The 26824-nt window shown below is 44.8% G+C and overlaps 2 protein-coding genes across 3 annotated transcripts in view; one reads left to right on the top strand and one right to left on the bottom strand.

Annotated features, from left to right (window-relative positions):
- The window catches only part of LOC100542571 (zinc finger protein OZF-like), a 1148434-nt gene that overhangs the window by 1110224 nt on the left and 11386 nt on the right, over positions 1-26824 (top strand). The window lies entirely within an intron of this gene.
- Positions 30-10428, bottom strand: WASHC1 (WASH complex subunit 1). The gene is made up of 9 exons (XM_010714326.3): positions 10285-10428; positions 9455-9601; positions 5202-5338; positions 4222-4357; positions 3212-3416; positions 2589-2753; positions 2111-2269; positions 1431-1499; positions 30-849 (listed from the first exon to the last, which is right to left on the bottom strand). Exons 1-9 carry the CDS (start codon positions 10411-10413, stop codon positions 698-700), a joined length of 1299 nt encoding a protein of 432 aa, XP_010712628.1. The 5' UTR covers positions 10414-10428; the 3' UTR covers positions 30-697.

Below are 26824 nucleotides of genomic sequence, written 5' to 3' on the forward strand. Positions count from 1 at the left end.
TAAGCTACCCTTTATTGAGCACATTTCCCTACTTTACCAGAGTGAAGGCTGCAAGGACCTCCTTCAGCTTTATTGCAATTTTTCAGAAAGCAACAGCCAAAGAATTGCCACAAGGCAAGGACAGAAAGAAACCATCAAGTACAGAGGCACCAGTAATTAGACTTTTCTCTGAAGGGTCAGAAAGACACTCTCTTCCACTTTCATTCACTCACCACTATCCAGCCTCATCTTCAAGGACTCAGAACTTGCAACATCTAAACAAACATGAACTTCAGCAAGCACGCAGCAGAGACAAATGAGGCAAGGACTGTTTGCCTGCCAGGAATGCTCCTGCAGTCATCACCAGTCACATTAGGCAAGACCAAGGGCCCTTTAAATCAGGAACAATACTTGTTCTGATCCTCTGAGTGCAAGCTGCCTACTCCCCTCCAGCTAAGGCAGGATTTATTGATTCATTGTGAGCTGCAGCAGGATTTGAGCTGGATTGTAGTATTTGGGGTGGAGACCAGCGGACAGCAGAAGAAAACCCCTCATTGGTAACAATTTGGTTGTGGTTAGTTCCTGCTGCTCCTCTTCCAGAAGAAATGAGAGCTCCCTCCCATGCCAGAGCCCACCTTCTGTAGATCCTTCCAGACTGGTGACTCAAAGGTGCATAGTTCGAGTCCTGGGATTCATGCTGATGCACAACTGCTACCATCTATGACTCCCAGTCATCCTCATCCTCTTCACCCGGGGGCTGTTGTGGGGGTGGGAGGGGTGGTATCGAGTCTGATATACGAGCAAAGGCACCAGCAGGACTGCCAGGAGCATCAGGATTTCCTGAGGCTCCTGGCCCTTTCCCTGAAATACCTGGGAGGGAAGGAAAAGCTCCAGTGAGTGGCACCTGGGGCCTAGAGAACACGCAAGCTTAGTGAAGATGAAGTGAAACACATGCCTTGTGGCACTGTGCCTTCAGCAGCCAGCTGAACCAATGAAGCAGAACTGCAGATGTGCTTAAATGGCACCACAGCTCCCTGAAAGGACTTTTTTCAGAAAAGCTCCACCTGAGCAGGTCCATGCCCTCCCCTGCCCTCCCTCAGTGGGCAACACAGATGCTCTGAGGGTGAGCGAGGGGACCGGCTCCCATGGCACTGATGAAATTCTAATGAATACTGCTGTCTCACCCTCACCCTGCAGAGCCCTTCACTGGCAGTTTTCAGAGCCCATTATCTGCCTTGGGCACACAATCTCCCTCTGGTATCTCCAGCTGATCATGAAATGGGAGGTTACCCAGATATCCCCCTGTAAATGCACTCCCAGCCATGTCGTGGCACACAGACCCTGGAAGGAGCCTGCCCCTGATTCTAGGGCTGTGGCTGACAACTGAGATGCCTGAAAAAGCTCTACCTCCTTTCTAGAGGGATGGAGCAGCCCACCCTGTGTGACAGTACCTTTGCGCCTCAGCACCAGCTTGTTGAAGAGGTCTGACATCAGATCTCCACCTTGTCCTGTAGCTCTCACTGAAACAGAGCAAAACCCCAAGAGTCATATGAGAAGGAAAAGTCAGTCTGAGCCTAGCAGTAAGGTAAACACATTTTGTTGGAATAATCTTTTCAGAGTAAGGAAAAATAATATAGTCTTCAGCCTCATATCACATCCATATCCTCCCTTCCCAATACAGCCCAGGAAGCCAGCCATGATGGGGTAACAACATTTTCTGGGGCAGTCTAAGTGTGGAATTGCTCCAGAAACAAGAGGGCTTGGGCATCTGCAGTCCCATTCTGCCAAATCAACTGTTTCAATACCCTCAACAGCCATCCAAACCAACGTGCTCAAACCAGCTCAACTCTGTCCCTCTCTTGGCTCCAGGGATTCCTTTGACTGTCCCCTCATGTAGCACCTGTGAACTTCTAAGCATGTCCTAAGACAGTGTGTCCCCACCAAGAACATTCATGCTTGCCTGGCAGATGTAGTGTACTGAGTCCATAGAGCACTGTTTAAATGGAAATACTGAGACCTCTCTCTGCTCTGTATAGTCCTTGTGCTCCTGGATGCCAGTCTGCCTCCAGACCTACATCTCAGCCCGGGGCAGAGAGAAAGGAAGACCAGGTTTGTGTAAGAGCCTCATCACCTTGTTCTTGTTCCTTTTGCTTCTTCTTCTCCAGCTTCCTCTCCTTGACGCTGCGGAGGTTGGCCTTCCCAATGCCCCCAGCCTGGCGAATGGATTCCAGGAGACTGGCACGCCCAGTTGAGGGGTTCACCACCTCCTTTGGGGCTCCCTGGACTGAAGCTGCAGGGAAAGGAAGGACAGGCATCAGCCCCAAGTACAGCTGCAAGCTCACCTGAATCCCCACAGAAAGTGCTGCTGATGTCCTGCCATCTTCTTTTTGGGACTGACACAGACACTTTCAATCACAGGCTCACACTCAGCTCAGCCAGCAAGAGGCCTGCCCAGATGAAACTGAAGGCCTGTAGCCCCACAGACAGGCAGGAGCAGCTTCCCTCCTCTGCCAAGAGGCCATTCTAGAAGTGCACTGAGGGCATGAGCTGAAGCTAGGGAGTTGAATTAGATTCTGCTGGTGAAGCAGGTGGAGGTGTGCAGCTCTTACCTGCAGGCACAGTCTTGCTGCTGTCCTCACTTGCTGTCCGGGCTGGTTCAGAGGGGGCTGTAGGTTGTGGCAGGGGTGGTGGGGGAGGCACAATAGTTGGTGTAACAGGAGGAGGTGGGGGAGGAGGTGGCGGGGGAGGTGGCAAGAGCCCAGGATCCTGAAGGTCTGAAAGATGAAAGAAGTTGCATCTGAACAGTCTCAGAAGACATCAATCTCAGAGCTTCAGCTGAGAGCGTTCCATGCCCTCAAGCATGCACCATGCATCACAGTGCTTTCACCCTGTGCAGCATCCCTTACAGCAGATATGACCAAGGCAAGGGCTGAGATTCACTGTGTTTCCCAGCTCCATTCCACTGGACCTGTCCAGCTCACCCAAGGGATTCCTACCTTGCTGACCTGAGGCCAGTCCCTCCCTTCACATTGCTCTTTTGCCCCTGCAGTCACTTGAGGCGAGGGGCCCGGATTCTGGCCAGCACTTGAGCAGGCTGCAGCTTTGACTCAGACCCAAATGCACCCTTCTGACCTCTAAACTAAGGGACTTAGTGCCCTCTCTCCATCTTCTTTCAGTGCACCCCTCCCCACTTCATCCTTCACAGGGTCCTGGTAATGGTGATTGGAAATACCTGCTTGTGAAGGCTCCACTGACTCAGTGCTGAAAGTGGGTAGCTCTGGAATAGCACTGCTTGGAGCGGATGGTGCAATGCCAGGGCCCAGGTCAGCGCTGTACATGAGATCTGCAGCAATGCCAGGTAGGTCTGGCAGGTAGGATGGCACATCGATCTCAGGAACCTGACCCAGATCTGGCACATAGAAGTAATTTTCAGCTACCTAAAAGAAACATAAAATAAAAAGATAGTGCAGTGAAGGCATTCCTTTTCCTTGCAGCAAGCAGGGGCACTGCAGAGAACAGCCTGGGTGGCGGTCGAGGCTGGGCCTTGCTGCAGTGGCTGGCCCTCAGCTGTCCATACAAGTCTGTGCTCTTGTTTGCTAAATACAGTGCTTTCTCCTCCAGTCTGACCCAACAAGCACCTAGCCTCCTTTCTCCAGACTCAAACCACATGTTCAACTATACACCAATAAAGCCCTAGGCAGAGCCACTACAGGGTGTTTGTTACAAGGTCAGTCATGCGGAGGTAGCATTGACTGGTGCCCCGCCTACCTCATATCCACACCGAGCATCACACCCCTTTGTTCAGGCTGGTTGGCCTTCCCATTTTCATTAGCAAGTGGCCCTGTCCAGCAGGAACAATGGGGCACAAGTCTTCTCTCAGGCACCTTCCAGCCATGGCACCTCACACCCATTCCTCTACCGGAGTTAGCACACGGGAGACAGATGATCAAGTGATGGAGTCTCCAAACTCCTCTATAACTTTGAGGTCTAGCAGCAAGGTGAATCATGTTACATGACACTTCTCACGCCATCCAGCAAATGACTGAGAAGAGAGCCTGCCAAGTTTGAAGGCTTCATCTCATCCATTAAGCCCAAATCAGGACTGCAGGCACAAAAATAGGCAAGGTCTTTCTGATAAGCAAGTAACCCTGCAGCCATGTGGGGGCATTCCTCTACTGTCTTCCACCCTACGGTCCATACTCTTGACTGGGAAGCAACTGCATCCCCTCAGCTACATCTCACCTGCCGGTCCAGCTGTCCCCTTTCAGTGATGGAGAGAGGAGCATCAAAGAGCTTCTCTTCTGTCTCTGTTTCCAGAGCCACATGGGTCTTGGTTACTGCTCCAGCTAGTGGATCCAGGAAAACATACTTCTTGTATCTAGGGCAGAAGGCAAGCACTTCAGCGAGGCCACCTCAACAAACAGTGTTAGTCAATAAGGACTTGAAGGAGAGCTCCCAACTTGCCCAAGCAGGTGGAACATGTTGGGCCCTCCCTCAATCTCCTTTTAGCTCTTTTTAGCCTCACTCCTCTACAACCTGGAGCCTAGTTGTTCTCCACCCTTCCAGCACATGCATTCATCCTGCAGCAAAGTCCTACCATGCTGCCACCATTACCTAGCTCACCTCCCACTTTCCGGCCTGAGACTGCCTCAAAACCCTCAGCAAGACAACAGTCTCTCCAGGTGCCTTATTAACCAAGGGGAAGGAGGAAAGAAAAAGAGGGGAAATAATCAGTGGCTTATGAAGAAAGAAGAGGTCCAACACCTCAACTAGGACTTAAACAAGATCTTCAGTGTAGGCAGAAGGAAGAACCATGAGGCAAAGTCTGATGGGAAAGGGAAGTGCAGTGCAGTGTGTGTGGCAATGGAGACATTAAAGCAGTGACAGTGGTTAAGTTTTGCTGTGAGGAGCCATCAGGAGAAAGAGCAGTACCTGAGGACAAGTGACAGCAGCTCTCAAGGCTGGTGAGAACTTACAGGAGGAAGACAGAAAAAAATAAGGAAGTGTTAAGCTGAGTTGAAAGCAGGTAAGTGGAGGATTCCACCCATAGGTCAGAGTGAGTGAGAAAGGGTTGCTAGCTGGGAGCTACCAAAACCTGTCCCATCAGGAGTCTACTAAACAAGATCCCTAGGAAAGCAAGCAGCACAGCTGCCCTGGGGCAGGGATAGCTCCTCTGAGAACAAGCAGAGACAGGTGGCCAGCACAGTCCTGAGCCAACTCACAGGTTCTCTGTGGTGTTGAAGAGCAGCAGGGAGCTGAGGGAGCTGATGTTCCTTGGGAGGCTGCCAAGACCTTCTTCTGCATCATCTTCCTGGTGAATTTTGGTGTTCACACACACAGGGAAGTACTTGAGCTTCTCCTGCAAGAAGACAGATAATGGGTAGCAAAACACTAAAAGAAAAACCCAGTGGGACAGCTCTCCCCAGCCACCAAAACCCACACTAATGGTTCCACTACCAAGGCTGAGAATCCTACTTCTTCTCTACCTCCCTTTGAGCAAGAAAGCAGGTGGACAACACTGCAACCCCATGTGATGAATCTCATCCGTTCAGGCCCATGGAATATGCTTTTGGTGCCACAGATGGGTTATGCTGTTGGTGTTTCAATGGCAAGAATCCATCAAAATAAACAGCCATTTGTGTTCTTATAACCAGTGGGAAGGATTGAGCATCTCTATCTGAACTAGGCATTTACTATAGTGTCTCCAGCTGGGAGATACTGGACATTTTCATGCAAGCAGAGCCCCCAAACATCTCTGTGACCTCCCCTTTTCTGCCCTCACCTGATGTTTTAGGAGAGGTGATCCCACTGGTGGGTATGCAGAGAAGGCAAAGGAAGGTTAGGGAAAAATTGCATGCCTTCACTAGGCAAGAGATCAGGCAGAAGGGTGGAACGTGCCAGATGGTTTTGCAAAGCCTGAGGGATTTGCAGGAGTATTCAACTCTAATGAACTGAAATCTCCTCTCTCTTGGTTCTAAAACTTCATGCATAATATATAGAACTCCCTTTAGAAAAGAACTTATTGCATCTGAACTGCTTGACTTTTATAGAGCACAGGAATTGCCATCCCAGATCAGACCAGTGTTTCAGCTAGCATGACAGCATCCACTGCCAGATGCTCTGGGGGGATGATGTTCAGTGACCACAACACACTGCTGCATGCACAGCACTACAGAGAGGAAAGGAATTTGTCCCTGAACCCAGAGAAAGCCTATAAAACAGCAAACTCTCATCCTAGACCCCTCCCCACATCCCTCCTCAGCACCTTCACAACTCCTTCTTCAGTCAAACTGGGACAAGCAGCAGCCTCACGGCTCCATGCTGATACAGCTCCTGGTGCTGCCCACAGCCTTCTACTGCCTCGCTACTTCCAGCATCACCAGATGTACTTTGTACTTGCAGGAGGGAATTGGAGACCATTGCTGGTTCAGTTTTAAGACCGCAGCTCAGCAACATAAGCAATTTCCACTGATGGAAATTTCAGATTTGAATTGGGTAGTCAGAAATCTTGGGAAATGGCTTAGTCACAGCTCAGCAAATCCACTACAAGTTTGTATGGTGCTCTGAGTCTACAAATGCTGTGGGAAAAGACTAAGAGGTTTTGATTTTTGTTTCCTCCAAATAACAGATTCTAACTTGTGAAAAATACACTGAAATAAACACCTTGCATTTCTGCAGCAGCAAATAGGCAAAAATACACGAGGAAATTGTTATTTAGAGACTCTAGAATCAGAGATTCAGAAATAAAGGTTCTTTTTGGTCATTAATATTCATTTTGCAGCGTTTAATTTTTTAAGCATGAGGGAGTACTGACGTTTCTGCAGACTGTTCACACACACTTAGCCCTCGAGTCAAATATATATTTTTTTACTTCTTTCTTTGTAGATTTCAATTAGCATTGGAAGGCTGTGCGTCACTTTAAGGGTGGAGCAAGAAACCAACCATTACCTACATTTACTTATAAGTCTAATCTAAGGCAGTTATAAAAGCACCAAGTGTATTACTCTGAAATGTAAATCCTTTTAATTTAATTGCCATCAAAGTGCAAGCCTTGAAATATCTAGATCTGTTTTGATATTTAGAATAGGTACCTGTCATCAATAATATCCTGCAACTGTGAACTCTGCAAGTTGACACATCATTTAAGAATGAGTTTTCTTAAAGTGACAGCAAGACCATAAGCCAAAGGTTCAGCAGCCACAACGTACTGAAGTCGTGGAGTGTGTTTGAATGTTTCAACACCTGAACGTGGTGATTTGGCACCTAGAAGGATCGTGTGTGATGCACTTCCAGAAACTTTTCTCTCTAAGAGCCTATGATTAACAATATACAAGTCACACTGGTTCTTAGGTTTAATTAACACACAAACTTATGATGAGAATTGGAGTGATGCATCTGAAACCCCCTTCTCTCTCATGCGAATGGAGGCTAGCTGGAAATGCAGTTAAAGGTTAGAAAGTGCCTGCCTCCACCTATGGTGGACTCTGCAGAGCTCACAGGGCAGCTCAGGTTACTGACACTGCTGAAGTCAAATGAGGTATCTCCAGTAACCTGCAACTTTCACTTGGACCTCTCCCTCGCCCCAGATGGACCGTGTTTCCCACAGTCCAGTGGAAAACCCTGTTTTCCAGCCTCCAGAAGGGTACCTCAGCACTCAGACACATCCCACCCACAAAGACAGTGCCCAGCACCTCAGAAGCCGTAAAAGCCTGCAGCTCGATCACATTTAACAGTGCCTAGCTGCTAACGCAGCCAAGTGCAAAGCAAGTGAGTCAGCCTTAACACAAGGACCCCACTTCCAGTGTTCTTATCTGTCAGCACTTACGTTACCAACCTATGCCTCTGTCCTCTCACCAGCTGAGTCTTCATTTGCTTGTGGAATGGAGGGCAAAAGAGAATTTCCCAGAAGGGAAGCATTTTTTAAAATAAATGCACACATACAGTTCTAACTCAAATGCTTTTGCCCCAGAGCACAAACCCTAAGCACTCAGCACAGGCTGCCATTACTTACCCTCAAAATGACAGGAGCAGAGCTTGCTTTCCTGGCAGGGTGTGTGTATGCCTGTGTGTGTGAAGTTAGCAAAGGCCACTGTGACTGCTCCCAGCAAAGAGGCCCTCATTAGAAGTGAAAACAGGCAGTGAGCCTCTGCTGAAAGCCCTGAATAATTGAGGAGGGTATAAATGCAAACATTAGACTTCTCTCTGCCACATTTCATTATTGCAAGGCACATCAGGCTCATGCTCAGCTGTGGATAAGAAGGCCCTGTCCCCCTGGACAGCGTTCGGACCACACTGAGACCCACTGCACAGCAGCTGCCACTCCTGCAGCTCCTTCTATCTTTCATAAGCCAGTTGTCAGCACAGCACTGTCCTACCCCAAAAAAGAGTTGTGGGTGATAAAGCCGCAGGCCCTCCCAAAAAAGAAACAGTCCAAAGGGAGAACTGAGTCACAGGAGGAGGGAAGAAGCACAAACATCCACTGGAGTCTGCAAAAGTTCCTGTGGTGATGGCAGCCTTGATCATGGAGAGCAGAACTCTGCAATGGAACAGAGATCGCCTGGGAGAGGGGAAGGGTGGCACTGCAGGTGAGTGACATAGGCTGCAAAGAAGAGCATGCAGAGCTTACCAGCAGGCAAGTCGAATGGGCACGCCATTTGCTCTTTATGGAGCCTCTACCAGTTGATTCTCTTTTCAGTCACCTCCCTGTGTGAGGGGCTGTACATCAGCATCCCTCCCTTGCTAATGCCTGTGTACCTCTGCTCCCTGCAAGCTGTCTGATGGGATGGGGCCATCAGACAGCCAGCACAACAGAAGTTGGCTTGCCCCAGCTGGCCAACAGCAGGTCCCATGCAGCTGTGCCCTGGGCAACTGCCAGGCCTTGAAGGATGCACAAACCCTGCTCAAGTGTGCCAGCTGTCCATTTGGCCAGCAACTCCACTTCCCGATCCGGCTGAAATATTCATAACTACCTCACTGTACAGAGACCTCATCTCCATTAAAACTCAGGAAGGTTTAGTGTGATAAAACATTCAGTGGCAGGTTTATTTTTGGGCCAAGGCATACAAGGATGTGGAAGCAAGTCTCTTAAGGGGAAGAGAGCAGGGAAGCTGACAGTTTGAACCCTGGCCTGCCAGGAAGAGCACATCTGCTACTCCTGGCACAGCACACATGCAGTAACCTTTACAGATACCAACTTGTTCTCTCTCCTTTCCAATCCAGGCAAGGAGACTTTGACCCAAACTGTTGGGGTGTCCCTTTGCATCAAACCTATCACTTCTCAGACCATCCTAAGAAGCATCTCCCCGTCACTCAGTACACAAACAAGAAAAGAACTTGACAACACCATCTCCTTCAACACTACCTGCTGCACACAACAGCTGTTCAGGTCCCCACCTATACATAAAACTCTGGTCTACTTCATCAAGGAGCCTTCTCTTTTCTTAATCATCTCATGGTCTTTTCTCCTCCTCCTTACCTGCAAGGATTTTTCATCCAGCATTCGGTGCTTGCTCTGAATCTTGTGTCTTGGCCATTTCTGTTTAGCTGGGTCTTCCGCACCAGCAAAAATCGAACAGTATTCCTGCAGCCGTTCAGGGGCAGGATACTTGGCACTGGAAAAAACCTGAGGAGAGACAAGGAGGGATTTCAAAATCCCAGCAACTAAGCAATCTTCTGCTGCAGAAACACGTGAGTAGATTAAGGCACATGATCTGTGCTGCCTGTGGGAATGGAGAGCCTTGGAGTTAACAGGCTCTTAAGGGCTTTTTCTACAGAAACCATCACAAGGGCCATCAATTTTGAAAGTTGAAGTGTCAAAAAATTCTCTCTGTAAATAAAAGGAGCCAGAAAGGCTTCCAAAGTGCAGGAAGGGAACTGGAAACACTGTATTAAATACAGCAGGAATGGTAAAAGGAAGACTTCCACCAATTTTACACAGTTCACACAGATAAACATGCACTGGAGGGGAGGCTCTCTATCACCAGCTTCTATTCAATGCAAGATTGTAAGAACACGAAATGAGAGGGTGTTGGGCATAGCAAAGCACAAAGCTGTTTTATTTCAAAGGTAGTAGCTAAGGCAACAACTTATATAGGCCTTGTATGGCCAGGAGCTGGGTAGTCTGTGGGTTTAAGAATCATTAACTGGCCTTGTCAGAAGGGGGATTCTCATCACAACTGCTGCTCAGCAGCAAGGCACAGAGAAATGGATGGGCAGCATCTGTTTTTCTGCAGAGCTTGCTTCAAGGATAAAGATAGAAGGTGGAAAGAAGGAGAGAGGCCATACAGCCTTCATTGGAGTCACTACCTTAATAGCCTTCTTGCTGCCCTTGATCTTCTCAATCTTTGCTTGTGCAAGCGTGACTCTCTCACTGATTGCCTGAAGCTGTGCCCGGCTGGTTTCCACCCGCTGAGAGATCCTAAGGAACAAGGACATCGCTTAAGGATAAGAATCCAAAGCCAGAGATTTTTTGGCAAGAGCCAGTAGCCACACCAAGGGGAAGGATGTGAATCTCGGTGGTCTGGACTGTTTCACAAGGCAAGATAGTACAGGGTCAGATACTCTTGTCTTGGTCCCATTAAGAGTTTCTCACGTGCTCCAACATGAAACAAGACAAGTCTGTGACTTTCTGTGCAACATTCTCCTCGCACAGCACAGTCAGAACTGAGTGAAGAAAACCCCATGCCTCACTGCAGATATAGCTAATAAGAAAGTCACAATCAGTTATCAACAAACAACAACCTTCTCAGAAGAGACCCTCCTCCTCTGTACATAACTACAGTGCAGTCCCACTTCAAGCTCAAACGCTAACAATTGTTCTGAAACTTCATCCCTTTAGCAAAACCATCACAAAATATTTCTGTGGCCACACAATCTTTCAGGAGACATAATACTCCAGCAGATCATTTTGTGCCTGGAAAAATCAATCTCAGTCTTATCTTTAAATTCCATCCCCAAGTCCCCCTTTGCATTTAAGCAGAGAACTCCTATGCTCTTTTTTTCGTTCTGTCTGTATAATTCCTTTCAGTAACAAAGGTGACATTAGCACTTTCCAACTCTACCAAAGCTGTCTTTTCGAGTATTTTCACCTGGTGCAATGCACTCTCTCAGTACAAAAATGGACTCCACTAAAGGCTCCTGCTGGCTGCAGCTAGAGAAAAAACAAAAGCATGAGCAGCCAGCTCACCTTCTTTCATTCTGAAAGACCTCCATTTCTTTCTCTAGCCAGCTTTAAGTGTTTCTGCTTGCTTATAACCCTGCACCTCTCTTTCTGAAGGCGTGAAAACCCTTCCTCGTGCACAGGGCAGGAGAGCACACTCCTATTCCACTCTTTTTGGAGCTGAGCAAAACTGAACCTCATGAGATCCCGCCTCTCAGTAGCATCCTCCACTTCTCCATTCTTTTACTAGAAAGACAGCCTAACAGCTTGTATTTTGTACCAACACTAAGTGCAAATCTGTTCATGGTTTCCTTCCCACACCCTCCCGCCGTCTCAGTGGAGGAAGTCCACATCGTTTATATACTTGATAGCTCTCAGAGTAGCTTATGTTGTTCCTTTCAGCATGCATTTCCTAGCACCTGTCTGCAGCAAATTCCATGTGTCACAGGGCTGTCCCATTGCCTTGTTTTGTTAAAGCACGAGACGCTTCCCAAGGACCTAAATCTTTCCCAACTGTTCTTTCCAGCCGATTTTCCCACCTCACAGTTTGCTTCTTTTGCACATGTTTCATAATCATATTGATTGACCTCGTTCCCAGCGCTGTTCCTGGGGGCACCTGCCTATTTTTACTTCCTCCAAAGATGAAAAAAATCGGTCATTTATTTCTGCTTTGCCTCTCTCCCTCATATCAATGGTGTAATTTTCCCTCTCACCTGTGAGTAGACCTCTGTCCTAAAAGAACTGAGCAAAGCCTTCTGGAAGCTCAAAGTAAAGAGAAAATGTCAAACACTTTTAGTCAGCATTCTGCTGACTCTCAGATCCAGGTCTCAGGGGTCAATGAGGAATACCATTCTCTTCCAAAAGGAAACGTTAAGCAAATACTCATGCAAGCTCAGACCTGAAAACCAGTACCCCTTTTTCACCTTATTACTCCAGAATGCAAGTAGGCCAAATGAGGAGGCAATTTATTCTCTCGCTACCTGCCCCACCACTCCTTCCCCATGTATCACCTCTTCCTCTACCTCCCCAAGGAACTCAACTACAGCTTCATCCTTCCCTTCTACTCCCAGTTAATTAAGAATGACTGCAGTCAGCCATAGAATGGCACTATCAGACAGACTGCCTGCTCCCTGCACAAGCTGGGGAAGCTGTCCGGTTTCAAATCACTTTGGCTGCTCCCAGAAGCACCCTGTGATCTGTGATTTCTCCTATGATCTCTGCTCTAGGATTTGCCAGTCTGACATTAGTACACCTGCCAAAAACCTTCACCTGAGATTCACCTTCACAGAATACAACACAGAAGGAATACACACCAGAATTGCTTTATTTCTTGCTGACCAAGGTAACTGCCACAAAATGATTAAACACTCTCAATCCAACTAATCCATAAAATTCCATCACATGCACAGGTTCCTAGGAACGTATGACTGCTATGTGTGCACAGTTCAAGTTACAGTCAAAGTGGTGTTTGAAAAGACAAGAAACATGAAGGGCTGGAGGGCTGTGTACCCAAGGATTTACAGGGCAAAGCCTTTGAAGCAGTGCTGTATTTGGACTTCAGTCTCCATTTAGGAAGGATTGAGTTACCGAGTGCTGTTCATATGAAAGGCAACGGCAGGATGGGCAGGAAGGGTGAATGTTAATAAAATGGTTTGTCACTGCCCCTCAGAATCCTGTTTCCAGGCAGCAGAGAACACCACTACCATCTGAAGCTACCCTGTGCCCATCTTATTAGTCACTGCTGTGTTACTTTGCTCTCGGTACTCTTTTCTGCTTCAGAAGCTCCTGTAGTTAGATTCAATGCGACTTCAGAGCTGCAGAGAAGCAGGAGGCGCACAGGGACAGCCCTCCCCTGCACTGGGGACAAGAGAAAAGGGGGCCTGCAGGAGAAAGAATATATTCACCTGCCTTCAAAACCCAGGCACAGAGCCAAGCCAACCTTCCCGTCCCAGTGCTTTTCTTTGGGGAAGTAATACATGTGGCAGATTAAATCTATCTAGTGGATTATCTCTTAATCCACAGAGACTTTTATTTTTATCTATGCAGATATTAAAGACAATCTTTCAGCTGCTTTGACTCAAGCTTTCACATCCTCCGTCCCTCTAAAATCTTTATACTGTCATGCCCCATGCACCCCTCACCTTCAGCTGAGCGTTCCCTTCTCCTAAAGCCTCACCTTGCTGCCTCATGTTCTTCCCCATTTTAGAGAGGACTCCCTCTAAGCACCCAGAGCAGTTCTCAGGAATATTCCCCCCCTCTCCTCACCGCTGCCCTGACAGGCTGTGCATCTTCTAGCCCATCTGCAGCCATGGAGTTTATCATTTCCTATTATCTCCTTATAACTTCTCTGATAATCCTCATATTCAGGCAGCTACAGAGAAATCTCCCCTGCTTCATCTGTGCCTGCTCAGAGGGGAAAGATTATTGTTCTCTTACTCCCATGGGAAAAAGACATGAAGAATTTGGGATTTGGCACGAAAAACACACGATGCCTCCTGTCAATTACCTGCTATGGTAATAACACATATTCCTCTTAGTCTCCAAGCACTCCAAAGTGCCAAGTTAAAATTGAGATTTTTATCATCTATATTTGCTTGGGATCAGACAGCATCAGAAAAAAAAAAATTAAAAAAATTAAAATCAGAGCAGGTTTGAAGGTAGGCTGACAGGTTACCAGAAAGGTGACTGAACAAAGCAGCTTGAAGAAAGACAGAATTGAGCTGGAGGGAAGTATCACAGCAGAAGGAGGTCCTTTGCTGTCCACGTTCAGCACACACATCACCCAGAAGTGACAGAGAGGACAAAACTTGGGACATAGGAGAGAGAAGAGGTGAACCCCACATCAAGGTGAATGAGAAAGGTGAGCCAGCAGAGCCTGGGAGCAGACCTCTCTGGAATACCAAAGAACTTCAATTTCATGTCTGAAGTACAAAAGTAAGTGATCAACCAAGGAGAAAGAACATTACAGAGTAGAATGAGAAACGAAGTTGCACAGGAGGATAAGGCATCCGAAGTATTAAATGACTTTTCTTTCTTAAATGAGGACTGTTCACACCACAGCAAGTCAGACTTCTGGTCTCCTCCCAGCCCCGGCTCCAGTCTTGAGAGATAGCAGGAAGATGCTTGGCATTGTTATTCTAAACCTCTAGGTACACACTGTAAATTTGTTCTATAAACCCTTGGCTTTTTGCCTAGAAGTCAAGCTGCCTTTTTTTTTTTCCCCTAACAAAGAGTGGCTTTATTAAATTCCTCCGTTACTGCAGGAGGCGTGAATCACAAGGGACAGCATTTATGGTTCTTGAAATTTAGTACATCCCCAGACTCTACAAGGAGCCTGGTGCTGAAACAGAGTAACGGTGAAGAATAACACTGTTGGCTGTCACGTATCCAAATTACTGGCAGTAAAACCAGCAGGGTACCACAGCTGATCAATGATATACCATCAGACCTCTAGGAAAAGGTTCAATGGGTTTCCAAAAGGCTGGCAAAGCCAGGAGAGACCACATGCAGCCCACGGAAAAGAATACATTGTTCCATGATGAAAGCAGAGCATGATGAAAGCAGCTCAGCACCTTGTGCTGAGACACTAGGTATCCATCCTTCCACTCATGCTGGAGAGCCCACTTTTCCCTGGGTCCCAGGAAATACTCATCATTCTTTTCTACTACTATTTGTAGGCTGTGGCAAAGAGTAACTAACTTCCAATTTGGGTAAGAATCTCTTTGGAAGGTGGCCATGGCTTCTCAGGTTGCTGAAGTGATCAACTATCACCCCTGGTACCCATCACTAAGGGCTTATGTGCAGAGTCCACTAAGGCCTAAACAAGCCAAGAGAGCTAGGCTAGAATACCTTAGTGCATCCTGGCTGGTTAACAAAGAATCATGTTTTATAAGGCACTAGAGCGTTCTTTACGAACAGCCTTACTGCAACAACCAGCACAGCCAGAAAGGGACTGTGGGAAGCTGGAGTCCCCCTCTCACCACTCCCACAGAATGATTCTACCCAGCAGCCAGCAACACTGCAGTATTGAGACGGAGAAGGCAAGAGAAAAGTAGCTAAAATGTTTACTGTTTACAGCAATCCAGGGAAGCGTTCAAAGCCAGCTCACAGTGTCAGTTCACCTCAAAAGTCGGGAAGGCAAAAAGCAAAAATGGATGCTTTTACAGAAGGCCAAACACATTCAGCAACTCAAAGATCAACTTGTTTGCTTTCTGCTCTTCTCTCTCCTTCATATTTAAGCGGTTTTTAAAGTCTTATTTCATGTCTGAGTAAGTGTAATCAGAAGCTGTCATCATACATCGTCTCTGGCAGAAAGAAATCCCAAGTGAGACAGTGCAATCAATGTTCCTTCCTCCATTAAGGGTTTGGGTATTATACTAATTAATGTTTATCACACTTTGATTGCTCCTTAAGCCTGATTTGCAGGTGTTCCAGCATTCGCATATTGCCCCACTCCCACAATGCCAAACAGCTTTGCAGCCTGGAGGGTGATGAAGGTTCTCAGGTTACCCTCAGCATGATCCACTCTGCATCGCTCTTCAGAGGTCATGTTCTCACCCAAAAGGAACTTCACAAGGTGAAGCAAGAACTTAATTCACTGGGAATTAAGTTTACACAGAAATGCAAACTGCTTTAAATTTTGACCTGTCAATGTAGCTCCACTGCAGCACTGTTTTCCTCTCCAGAATCGCCTTCTCTTTTTCTTAAAGGCCACAGACAAGTTCTTAACCTTCCAGCCTCCCGTCCTGGGCTGATCTCAAGGTGCACAGCCTTTCTTTTATTTAAAATAAATACATACTGAATTGAAAGACTGCGTTTGCAAATAAATCACATAAGTAGGTCTTTTAGTTTAATTATACAAGCTGCTTTTTGATCAAACTACTTTTTTCACGTGTTAGGATGTATAACCACAACAAGTTCTACCCTCTCAGTGATAACTGTTGGGAAGGATTGTCTAAAGTAAGTACCAGAGAAAAGAACGGTTCCTTCTACTGTTTCTGCTGGAGTCTTATAAGTGGCCTTTTGATTTCCTCCACTGGCACTACGGGAGCAAATACTGAATAATGCTATGGAGCTGTTTTCCAGATGGCAGCTACAGAAATTGTCTTGAAATACCAGGCAGAAGATGCCTTCAGTAGTGTAACTGGTTTGTTAGCTATATAGTCTTCACTCCTCCTTGCAAATTTCTCTGAATTTTTACTCACTGAAGTTCAATCTTTTTAGTAATAGCCTTAAGTGGTTTTTTTTGTTTGTTTGGTTTGGTTTGTGGTTTTTTAAATCACTACTGAAAGGAAGGTTGCTTCTTGTTTGGACAGAATTTTATGAGACTGTCAAAAGGAAAACACTGAATTTTGTTTCCACATTGCTTGAAGTTACGCATCATATTTGGCAAATAGCTTGAGAAGATGTTTTGGCATCTTGTAATATTAAATTAATCAACTGTGCACACAAACATTAGGTTTCTTTTGCTCCTTTCTCTCACTAAAACTCCTGTTTTAGTAAGAATGGCCAAAGATCTTCCTTTCTGTTCTCACAGATCAGAAATTATGCATCACCACACAGAATCACTGGAAACTTCAGCATGGAATCCAGGTGACCGTGTGTTAAACAGTAGCTTTCAGCTTTTTCTGAATCACTGAGTGTCAAAGGAGCTCCTTCACACTCTTCATTCTGGCACCATATCTGATTCTATACAAACAATTTCATTATGCCCTTTACTCATAATCAGGATTTCACTCCACATTTCCTGTCAGCAGTAGTCAGAGAAAACAGATCACTCCAGATCTAAATATCTAATGTGTGCCTTTTCCGAAGTGGGGTTGTCAGAGAAAAATGCATGAGCCACCAGCCCAAACTGGCTGAAGCTTCTGAGCTTCATCTGAATGTGATAACAGGAGCCTAGCACTTACAAGCCCACAGCAGCTTCCCCACCGTTTGTCTCACTTGGAGTTACAGCAGCCTTGCTACAACACAGTGATAGAGTAGGGAAGCAAGGCAGACATTTGTGGAGTCTTCCTCACCACAGGAAAGGAAGCCCACATCATCTCAAGCATGCAGAACAAGATGACAGGCTGGTTTGTAGCAGAAGATCAGGAAGTTCCTTTTTATTCCCAGCTTTTGCAGATAGCGCCTTAGCTATCTTTTGAGTAAGTTTTGAATCAGTGTTCCTGCCCAAGGTAATCAACATCCAGCTGTGCAACGATGATTAGAACTGATTTAGTAAAAATCCCTGCAGGTTCTACTACACAGGCTGCACTGATTTAAAGGTGTTGTACTGGGCTGACCTGGCCAGGTTTTGGTAGCAGGGGCCTGCAGGATGGCTTCTGTGAGCAGCCCAGCACTGTCTCATGTTAGATCAGAGCCGCCCCAAAAGGTACCTAATTGCTGCCAGAGCTGAGACACGAGCACTGCTGGGTGTGCTCTGGGACAGCAGATTTAAGGAAAGGGAAAATCTGCTGCACAACAGCAGCTATGGAAAAGGAGTGCAGAAACGTGAGAGAAACAGTGGGCACTGAAGACAGTGCAGGAGGGCAGGAGGTACTCCAGGCACAGAGCATGTAGCCTGAGGAGATGCCCACAGAGAAGAAGGCTGTCCCCCTGCAGCCCACGGGTACTACAGCAGCCATGGAGGAGCCCATGATGCAGCAGCAGATGAGGCTGGAAGGAGCTGCAGTCCATGGAGAGCAGCCGCAGGAGAAGCCTGGGCTGCTAGAGGGCAGCTCGTGGGGGTGCAGGGGTGGAGAGTGACCATGACAGAGCAGCAGAGACTTATGGACTGATGGACTGGTGTTATGGACTGACCATAGCAATTCAATGCTTCTGTTCAACAGTGATCCTTCTCACCATCCTGTGACAACCAATTCTCCTCCAAATTGTCTTACAAAGAAAATAAGCCCAACCACGTTAGAATTGCTTTCTCAGAAATAGTTACCAGGTCTTTGCTAGTTAAGAAACCTCACTGCTAACTATACCTTTTCCCTTTCTCAACCATGCTTCCAATTTCAACTTCTCCTCATAACAGATCCCTCTCTTTCAAAAAGGGTCTCTTTCTTTTAAAACATTTACTTCCTTTTTTATTGCCAACGATGCTTTTCATTTCAAAATATTCGCACTTCAGAAACAGGAGCTGTTTCATGTTACTTCTTCATTTTCCTATAACCAATTGCATTCACACTTACATCTCAGAAGGCACCTTCCACGATACGCCCATCGACAAGCTAATTCGAGCCTAAGTGCTTCACAAAATAAGAGTAACTTTTTAATCAAGTTTTTCATCCAACACCTTTCCTGAGTGATTAAAGTACTTCTAAGAGATTTCTGGTTACTTTTCCCCAAAAAACTTAGGGCCCCAGACACAGAGGGCTTTTTGTAACTGAATTGAAAAGCAGAACCTCTCTGCTTTGTCTGACAGCTGCTCTATCATTTCAGTGAAGCGCTCTGTGGCACCTCAGTGATCAGATATCACCTTGAGAACAATTCTAGACACATGATTTCATTTTCCTCAGTGTCCTTAAAGATTCATCTTCCCTAAGTGGTGACTTGCAAACAGTCATTAAGAACGGCCAAAGAAATGGCTTTCCCAGTAATACCAGAACAAATAGTAATCCTCCCTCTCCACCACAAAACTTCCAGGACCATAAATTCATACATTCTGCTAGTCTACCCTATTTGTAAAATACTAACACAATAAATATTCTCACAGAGCAATACCTTCAGCAGCAACTAATCCCTAATCCCCAGCTGACAAAGTAAGCATGAAGCATAATAAAAGGTATGATTTTAGCGATGGTTTGTTATTTACTTCATTTCCTAAATTGTCCATATGCTAGAAAGAACAAAAAAAGTCCTGCCTAGTGCTCAGTAACCCAACAGGAGTTAGGAGCTTCTCAAACTGCCACTCAAAAAAGTCACATAGAAAAGTCCTGAGTTTGGTCTAGAACCAAAAAAATCCAAGATGCCACTTTCAAAAGTGTTGTTGTTGAAGTGAAGCCGAAGAAATCTAGTCACTGGGCCAAAGCAACAGAAAGAACAAGAAATCTTTAGTTGGGTTTCAAGCCGTTTCTGAAATGACTGGCATGAGACATACGTTTAATTGATAACCAGAGAAGCTATTACTGCTGCGCTAACACTAGGCTGAAGTGCAACAGCATTACCTTCTTTTCTACAAGTAATGTCCCGTCATGCCTCTTAGGCCCCTCAAGCATTTCTTATGTTCAGCCTTGATGGTAGATCTAAAATTAAATTCCTTAAAGTAAAATAAAACCACGTATTTGCCTTTTAAAAATATGTATTAATCCAGAATAAGGATCATATTCTTGAATAAATTAAGAATGGCATTGAACTCAGAAGACACTACATTATCCTCCTGGCGTTTCTCTTTAATACACATTACTTCTGAATCCTTCCTCCTCTCCTCTCTCTAATGGCACAGCACAGTAGATTCCCTCAATAAATTGATTATTTGGAGGATTTACATTAACAAGTTATTTCTCCTCTATTATCATCTGCAAATTGATCTGCTGTCTCCAAAAGCGCTGTTCTCAACTGTCAGCTGCATTTACACCCAAACTCTAACCTACCCCATTCTGAAAAAGGCCACTGACAGTACCACAGCTACTCAAAAAGAAGGACTGCTGAAAGAGAATTTAATCCACCAGTCAAGTGTGAAGAACAGACCTTTGGCACTCCTGTTTCCTCCCCCAACTCTCTCCACAGTGCACACACTACCATCTATAGAGGCGGGAGTCAGTAAAACACATTTCAAGCCTCTTGGTGTTATTTTCCAGACAGTTTTCTCCACACTAGATCCCCGATGGAAGTCATGCCTGTAAAACAAAGTGACTTGGTTGCATCTCTTCCTTCAGGGCTGACTGAATAGACAAAACTCATCCATAGGAAGAGAAAATGATTCCAACACATGTGTGAGAGTCCGGCATCTGAAGCTGGTTGAGAAGGTAGAGCGATCACTTTGTATAAGAAAAGAACAACATGACAATTGTGTCAGGAAGAGTGGGAGAATCAGACAATACCGCCATACCTGCAGGCTACAAAACTAAGGTAAAAAAAGGGTAAAGTATTTTTTTTTTTTTTTTTTTGCTGTGAAGCACACACTAACTTGTTAAGATCTGCTCTTCCTTGGTTATTTCCAGAGGGGAATAATAGTTATAGCCTATTTGAGGTAGTAGTGGGAAGAATCGTCACATCATAGAATCACAGAATGGCCTGGGTTGAAAAGGACCATGATGATCATCCAGTTTCAACCCCCTGCTATGTGCAGGGTCAGCAGCCACCAGACCAGGCTGCCCAGAGCCACATCCAGCCTGGCCTTGAATGCCTCCAGGGATGGGGCATCCACAACCTCCTGGGCAACCTGTTCCAGTGTGTCACCACCCTCTGTGTGAAAAACTTCCTCCTAGCATCTAACCCAAACCTCCCTTGTCTCAGTTTAAAATCATTCCCTCTTTTCCTATCACTATCTACCCATGTAAACAGCCATTCCCCTTCCTGTTGGTATGCTCCCTTCAAGTATTGGAAGGCCACAAGGAGATCTCCCCAAAGCCTTCTCTTCTCCAAGATAAACAATCCCAGTTCCCTCAAACTTTCCTCACAGGAGAGGTGCTCCAGCCCTCTGATCATCTCAGTGGCCCTACTCTGGACCCGCTCTAAGAGCTCTGCATCTTTCTTGTACTGGGGGCCCCAGGCCTTGACACAGTACTGCAGATGGGGCCTCACAAGAGTCGAGTAGAGGCGGACAATGCCTCTTTGGATGGAAAAGTTCCTAAGATCTTTTCCAAATTTCTGTTAACATCAACTTTTTGCCTTAGTAGTTTGTAGACATAACTTATCATTGGACAAATCTCAGTCATTACATATCCTATGAAATAGATTGATCTAGTTCCTTCCAAACCACAGCCATCCAGAGCAATTCAAGGAAAAGAAGCTCGCTTGTCCGCACAAACAGCAGTTTCAGAAGGGCAGAAGTTGTGCTAGGGTAGGTTCAGGAGAAAGTTCTCAGGGCACAAGAACTGTGGAAAGGTATTAGGGAAGCATACTTAGCATTTGCACGCTAAGAGACTCCATCATGAGTGCTCTGTGTTAGTCAGTTAAAGGTACCACTGGGATGTCAGTACCATTTCTGCTCTCTGAGCAGCTCCACTGAATGCCTGAGAGAAAAGCACCATAGACAGATCATCACATTTCCACCTCCTGCCAATTTATTTTTCTTTATTTCTCAAAGGGCTCTTAGGTCTCTTCCTATGCAGAAAAGCCTTTCATTTTAGGGGTAAGTGTGAGATTCTTTTCTCACATGCCTGTACAGCACTATGGATACAACATCACCACTATTATTTCTGGATTTGCTACTCTCAGGCTCTAGGATATTACCATTTCCAGCCATTAACAACCTCGATCAGACTATTTCTGAACTCCATAAGCTTCTACAAGCATCGCTACAATTCCATGGTGTTTGGATTTCATGCTACCTTTTCATTCCAGAAGAAAGTTTAGTAAGCAACCACATCAATAACAGAGAGCTATAAGCTCTTAGGTTTCCACTTCTCAAAATGGTTGAGAGAAGGGGTAATTATACCTCTATATTTTTTGTTACAGGACAGTTCACAAAAGTTTAAGCCAATTTATAGCTGTTAAGGTACACAAAATGACCCATCCTTCAACTTAGTCACTGCTATGACCTCAAATTGACAGTGGTTTAAAATATTTGTTGAAAGAAAGCAATGTTTATCAAGATAACTATTTCACATCTTCACAAATGAGTTTAATGTTTGCTTCTTTTGGTCTTCCTGCTACAGCTTTTATTTCCGTAAATGATTTTGAAATTATCTTTATCTGTTTTGTAAGACAGCAAATAATAAACAATGGCAGCCACTACATGTGGCAACTCTCATGTTAAAATTACAGCTCTTTAAAAATTGTACAGAAGTTAAGCTGAGCTGTAGGGAATCTATAGATTGTAGTAAACTCATTTTAGCCTACAGATACATTACAAACCAAAAGCAATAAAAGTTGAGTCAGAAAACCAATACAATCTGCATGTGATTGGGCTAAATGTTTATCTGATTCTCTTTACCACTTGTCTTTTGTACTGCACATGCAATCTGTTTTGATCAAAATGCCTCATGTTTCCATTAGATATTCTACCACCAGGAAGGGCCCCTAGAATTATACAGAGAATCCACTCAAGAGTTTGAAATTATTGCCTGACTTCTTATTCAAAGCAGCCTTGAGACCAAATTCAGGAGTGGAAAAACACTTCTGAAACTTTTGCTTTTTTTTTTTAAACTACTTACAGCAAACTGATATATCATCAGTTTAGTATGATTGCACCTAAGCCACTCTTTATTTTTAGTAACTGAGATTATAGCTAAGACTTCTGCTTCCTTTCGTGCTCCTTTCAGCCACTTCAGCAGCCTGGACACAATTTTCCCTCATTTTGTTTTCAGATATAAAATGAAGCATTAAGAGCCCTTCTTCCCCAAAGAATGTTTTCTGTAGCTAATGCAAAGTCATCTCATGCTTTGAGAATGCTTTGCATTAATGCCTAGACTGAGTGTCTCAGTTATTCATTAAAACATACTTCTATTTGCACACTTACTATTAGGTGTGACAAGTTTAAGTCTGCTTGGAGGAAGATATTGAGGGTGAAGCACTTCAATCATTTCTTTAAATTGCTCATTTTAAACTATGCTGAAGGCTTTGTTAGCATAAAGAAGACTACAGCTTATCAAGTTCAAGCCTGCCTTTCAATCTCTTAAAGCAGAACAGATTGATCAGTGTCTTTTTGGGGAACGGGATTCAAAGATAAACAGACTGCTAGTGATAGAAAGTGGTGTGGAAGAGCCGATGTTAGACTTACAGCAGGGGCTTAAGTAACCATCACTACATTTCAATGACAATGCCATAAAAAGAACCTTGCAGAGTCAAATTTAGCATTCTGTTCTTCTCCTTCAAAAGACATATTTAATCTCTGGAAGTCCAAAAGACAAAGATTTTCAGCACTCTGTGAAATGAGCAAGAATTCTGTCCATCACGTTTGTTTCATTTTTTATGGAAATATCTTTTAAAGACTTAATACCATTCAGTCTCACATTCCTACTACTCCATTTTCATTTCAAGCTGTGACAGCTGTAACTATGCTCCCCACCTCGTCACCCCATAGAGCTGTCAAGGTATCTGAATGGAGTCTTGGTCTCATATCATACGAAGTTTTAAGCTTAGGGATTTTAGCAGCATTCAGAAAATCTTAATCTGGACTCCTACAGAACAATCATTATCCCTTCCCCCTCCTTGAGTACGTGGGATGGTAGTACTGGGTGGCTAGCTGCCACCAGCCATCCAGGCATGCTGAACTGATCTTCTCATGTATCAATTCTTACAGCCTTTTCCAATAGCTCTGGAACCTCTCTCAAGCTCCACTTCACAAGCTTTCAAATTCAGCTTCTAGAAAAACACAAGAGCTAAAACAACTGAGCAGTTTCTTACAAACAGCATCTACATTTACAAAAATTCCACATTAACTGGACATATCTCTACAACAATAATCAACACCTGCAGGCATCTTTCTTGTCTTCCCCAAGCTCCATGTCCCCATAGTTGTAAACCACTCACCCCCTCCTTTACGTCACCATTTTTGCTTTACCTTCATAACAATGAATGACTACATCTAGGGCATCTCAGGAGAGAGGTCTGAAACTAAACTGGACCAGCATCTTCTCTCAGATGGCCTCTGGGAAGCCTTCAAAGTATAATGGGGTGACTTGTTGCTTTACAAGGGTCTTGTCACTTTCAAAGGTTCAGGCTGGATATTAGGAAACGTTTCTTCTCAGGAGGAGTGGTGCTGCAGTGGCACAGGCTGCCCAGGGAGGTGGCGGAGTCACCACCCCTAGAGGTGTTCAAGAAACATGTGGATGTGGCACTGAGGGATGTGGTCACTGCGTATATGGGGATGGGCTGACAGTTGGACTGGATGATCTTAGAAGTCTTTTCCAACATTAATGATTCTATGAAAGAATCTGAAGAAAAAGTGACTCTCAGTGCTAGAGACTGTCTCCTGGTCTACACCCATCACAGTGAAGCCTGCTTGACATCTCTCCTACTGGTAAAATCAAACCCATACAGCCAGCAGAGGAATAAATGCAACATGGTGTTGAAGCTCTAAGACACAGTGTGCAGCAAAGGACACCACAGATTGCAGCAAGACTCTTCTTTGCAAATTTATATAACTGTTTAACTGACACATGCGTTTCAGAAATGCATTACTTAATCCAAATCAAATGCTTATAGTCAAATACATTCTCTCAGAGATATTTAGTCATTCATTTCCACTACTGACGATCTGGATTAATGATGGAGAAGAAGTAAGGGAACACCTAAATGCACCTCACAATTAAGGTTTTGTCTGTGTTTTCTATTTCAATCCAGACTGACATGCAATCACTGTCAAAGCTCTGTCCAGGGCACACATCTCACAGAGCTCTCCCTCTCTATAGCTCAGTGTTATTCCTGTCCCAAACTTTCCTTAGGGCTCTGTTGCCCGTGAGAAATTTTACATACTGCACAGCTTATGATATGATTATAGGCAGAGGAGACCACAACCTTGATAATGACATTCCACACCAAGTAATTGTTTTCTTTCTACTGCTATCACAGTAAATGAGATAACTTGGATAGGCAATTTCCCACAAATCTGTTATACAAAAGTGTACAGTCTGAATAATGAGCTGACATATTAGAGATTATTAACATCTCCTGGCAACAAAATCTCTCTCCAGAAACTGAGAAATCCCAAAGGGGAGGCCTCACTTACCAAGGGGCCATCTCAGAAAACCTAAACCCATCACCATTTTTAAGTACTTACCACAATAACATTTTTGTAAAAAAAAATAAAAATAAAAATCCACAACACATGATTCTAACACAAGCTTTCACTCAGAAAACGCTGGTAATAAAGAAATAAATAGATGAGATATCGTTGATTAATCGAGTGTTAAAGTTGGTCCTTCTTCCTACTGTGACCTATGTCAATAGCTGTCCTTAGATGTCCAAGAGTTAAACTCATCTAGATATTATGCCAGATTGGATCTGTTACAACATTTATGTTTTTAGCAGTAATTATATGTATTAAAATCTCAGTAGCTGCAGGCAATGAATTTGGTCCTCTCTGCAGCTTCCACTGCAGATTAATTACATGAATTTAGTTAACATATACAAAGTAAGAGCTTCCATTAATCCAAAACACAAACCCCAGAAAGTACACGCAGCCTCTTAATCTCCTCACACATTGGTTTCAGCACCAAGTGGACAGGACTTCCTAAGAGTCCTAACAAGACTGTTAACAGGAGTGACAGAAGACATCAACCTGTACTGCCCTGCAAATAAGAGCCTGCCTGGGTCAGTGCTTTCCGCATGCAGAACATGTACTCTTCTCCACTCAAAGGATGTAGGATGGGTCTCTGCTCCCATGGTTTAAGAACACGGCCCACAGGGATGGTGCCCTCTTATTGATTCCATCTCACAGCCCAGGTGCACTGTTAGCAAGGTACAGAGGTTTAATTTCTGGTGGGTTGCCAGATCTACTCTGCAGTGCCTTCCCCAGTGAATCTCTGGGTCTCAGCTGTAATTGACCCAATTTTTTGCACCTGTACATTTCTTAAGCTCTACACAACAATGAACTTTCCCAAGTACCCCATTCACCACATAACTCGCCATAGCTAAATCCAACAGCAAATCAGTTTGTCTGAAAGCATTTTGAGAAATAACAGCTTGGCAGAAATTTCTCATAGTGATTTCCTAGAATAGTTTTCCTACAACCATAACCACAACAGTATCACAGCTGCCTTCACCAAATGAAGAGAGGAAAAGCTCACCTCCCTTGCACAAATGCCCTTGATGAACATTTTCATTTGAAGAATTCATACCCACCTACCATGTCAGCAACAACTCAGAGCAGAAACTTTGATGAACTAACATGGATAAAATAATTGTCTCTGGAAAGATTCCTATTTCCACAGAAAGTAAGGGAAATTCTTTCACCCACCTTCCACAAAGTACAAACTGGCTTGCCACTCTCAGAAGCACACTACCAACCCAACAGTTTCTACAAAACAGTACTACAAAGATGCAGATGTTCTGATGCTGAAGTAATGAGTTTGACACACTCAGCTGAGACTGCCAGAATGAACAAGTTTCCTCTCTGTCAACACTGCAAGCATTTTGCAGATCAGAGCAGCCAGCTTCCCCAGATAAGGCAGCTCTATCTTCTATTTCCAGGAAGGAGCTGCCTTATCTCAGGATAGGGAACAAAAAAGGTCACTCTTCACTAAAAGGCAAAGTTCTCACCTTGAAAGCTCTGCCCCTTGATTAGCATGGAACAACCAAGGTCACGGAACTTTTAATCAGAGGCCTACATAATTACTAAATCATTATTAATTATATCAGAGAGGTAAGACCTCAGAGGAAAGGCAAAGCAAACAAAAAGCCCAATGAAGCCTTCTCTGCTGTTGGAAAAAAATTGGTAATTAAAAGTCATGAGTGCACCGAAGAATGAGGGAACAGCATCGCAGTCACTGCTCAGGACTCAGAAGTGACTTGCATACAAAACAACAGGCTTGCCTCCCTAGGGAAATTACAGGGCACTGTGTTGCAAAGCAGTGAGCTTAAAAAAAAAAAAGA

The sequence above is a fragment of the Meleagris gallopavo genome, chromosome 1 (genome assembly GCF_000146605.3).
Source record: "Meleagris gallopavo isolate NT-WF06-2002-E0010 breed Aviagen turkey brand Nicholas breeding stock chromosome 1, Turkey_5.1, whole genome shotgun sequence".
NCBI lineage: Eukaryota > Metazoa > Chordata > Aves > Galliformes > Phasianidae > Meleagris > Meleagris gallopavo.

What these genes read in the sequence shown, in the direction of transcription:
- WASHC1 (XM_010714326.3), bottom strand. Translation starts at nt 10,413, where the DNA reads ATGTCCTTGTTCCTTAGGATCTCTCAGCGGGTGGAAACCAGCCGGGCA. An exon ending in GCAGCAAGAAGGCTATTAAG is followed by an intron (nt 9,602 to 10,284) that starts GTAGTGACTCCA and finishes GTCTCTCCTCAG; the next exon opens with GTTTTTTCCAGTGCCAAGTA. An exon ending in GCAAAAGGAACAAGAACAAG is followed by an intron (nt 1,500 to 2,110) that starts GTGATGAGGCTC and finishes GCTCTGTTTCAG; the next exon opens with TGAGAGCTACAGGACAAGGT.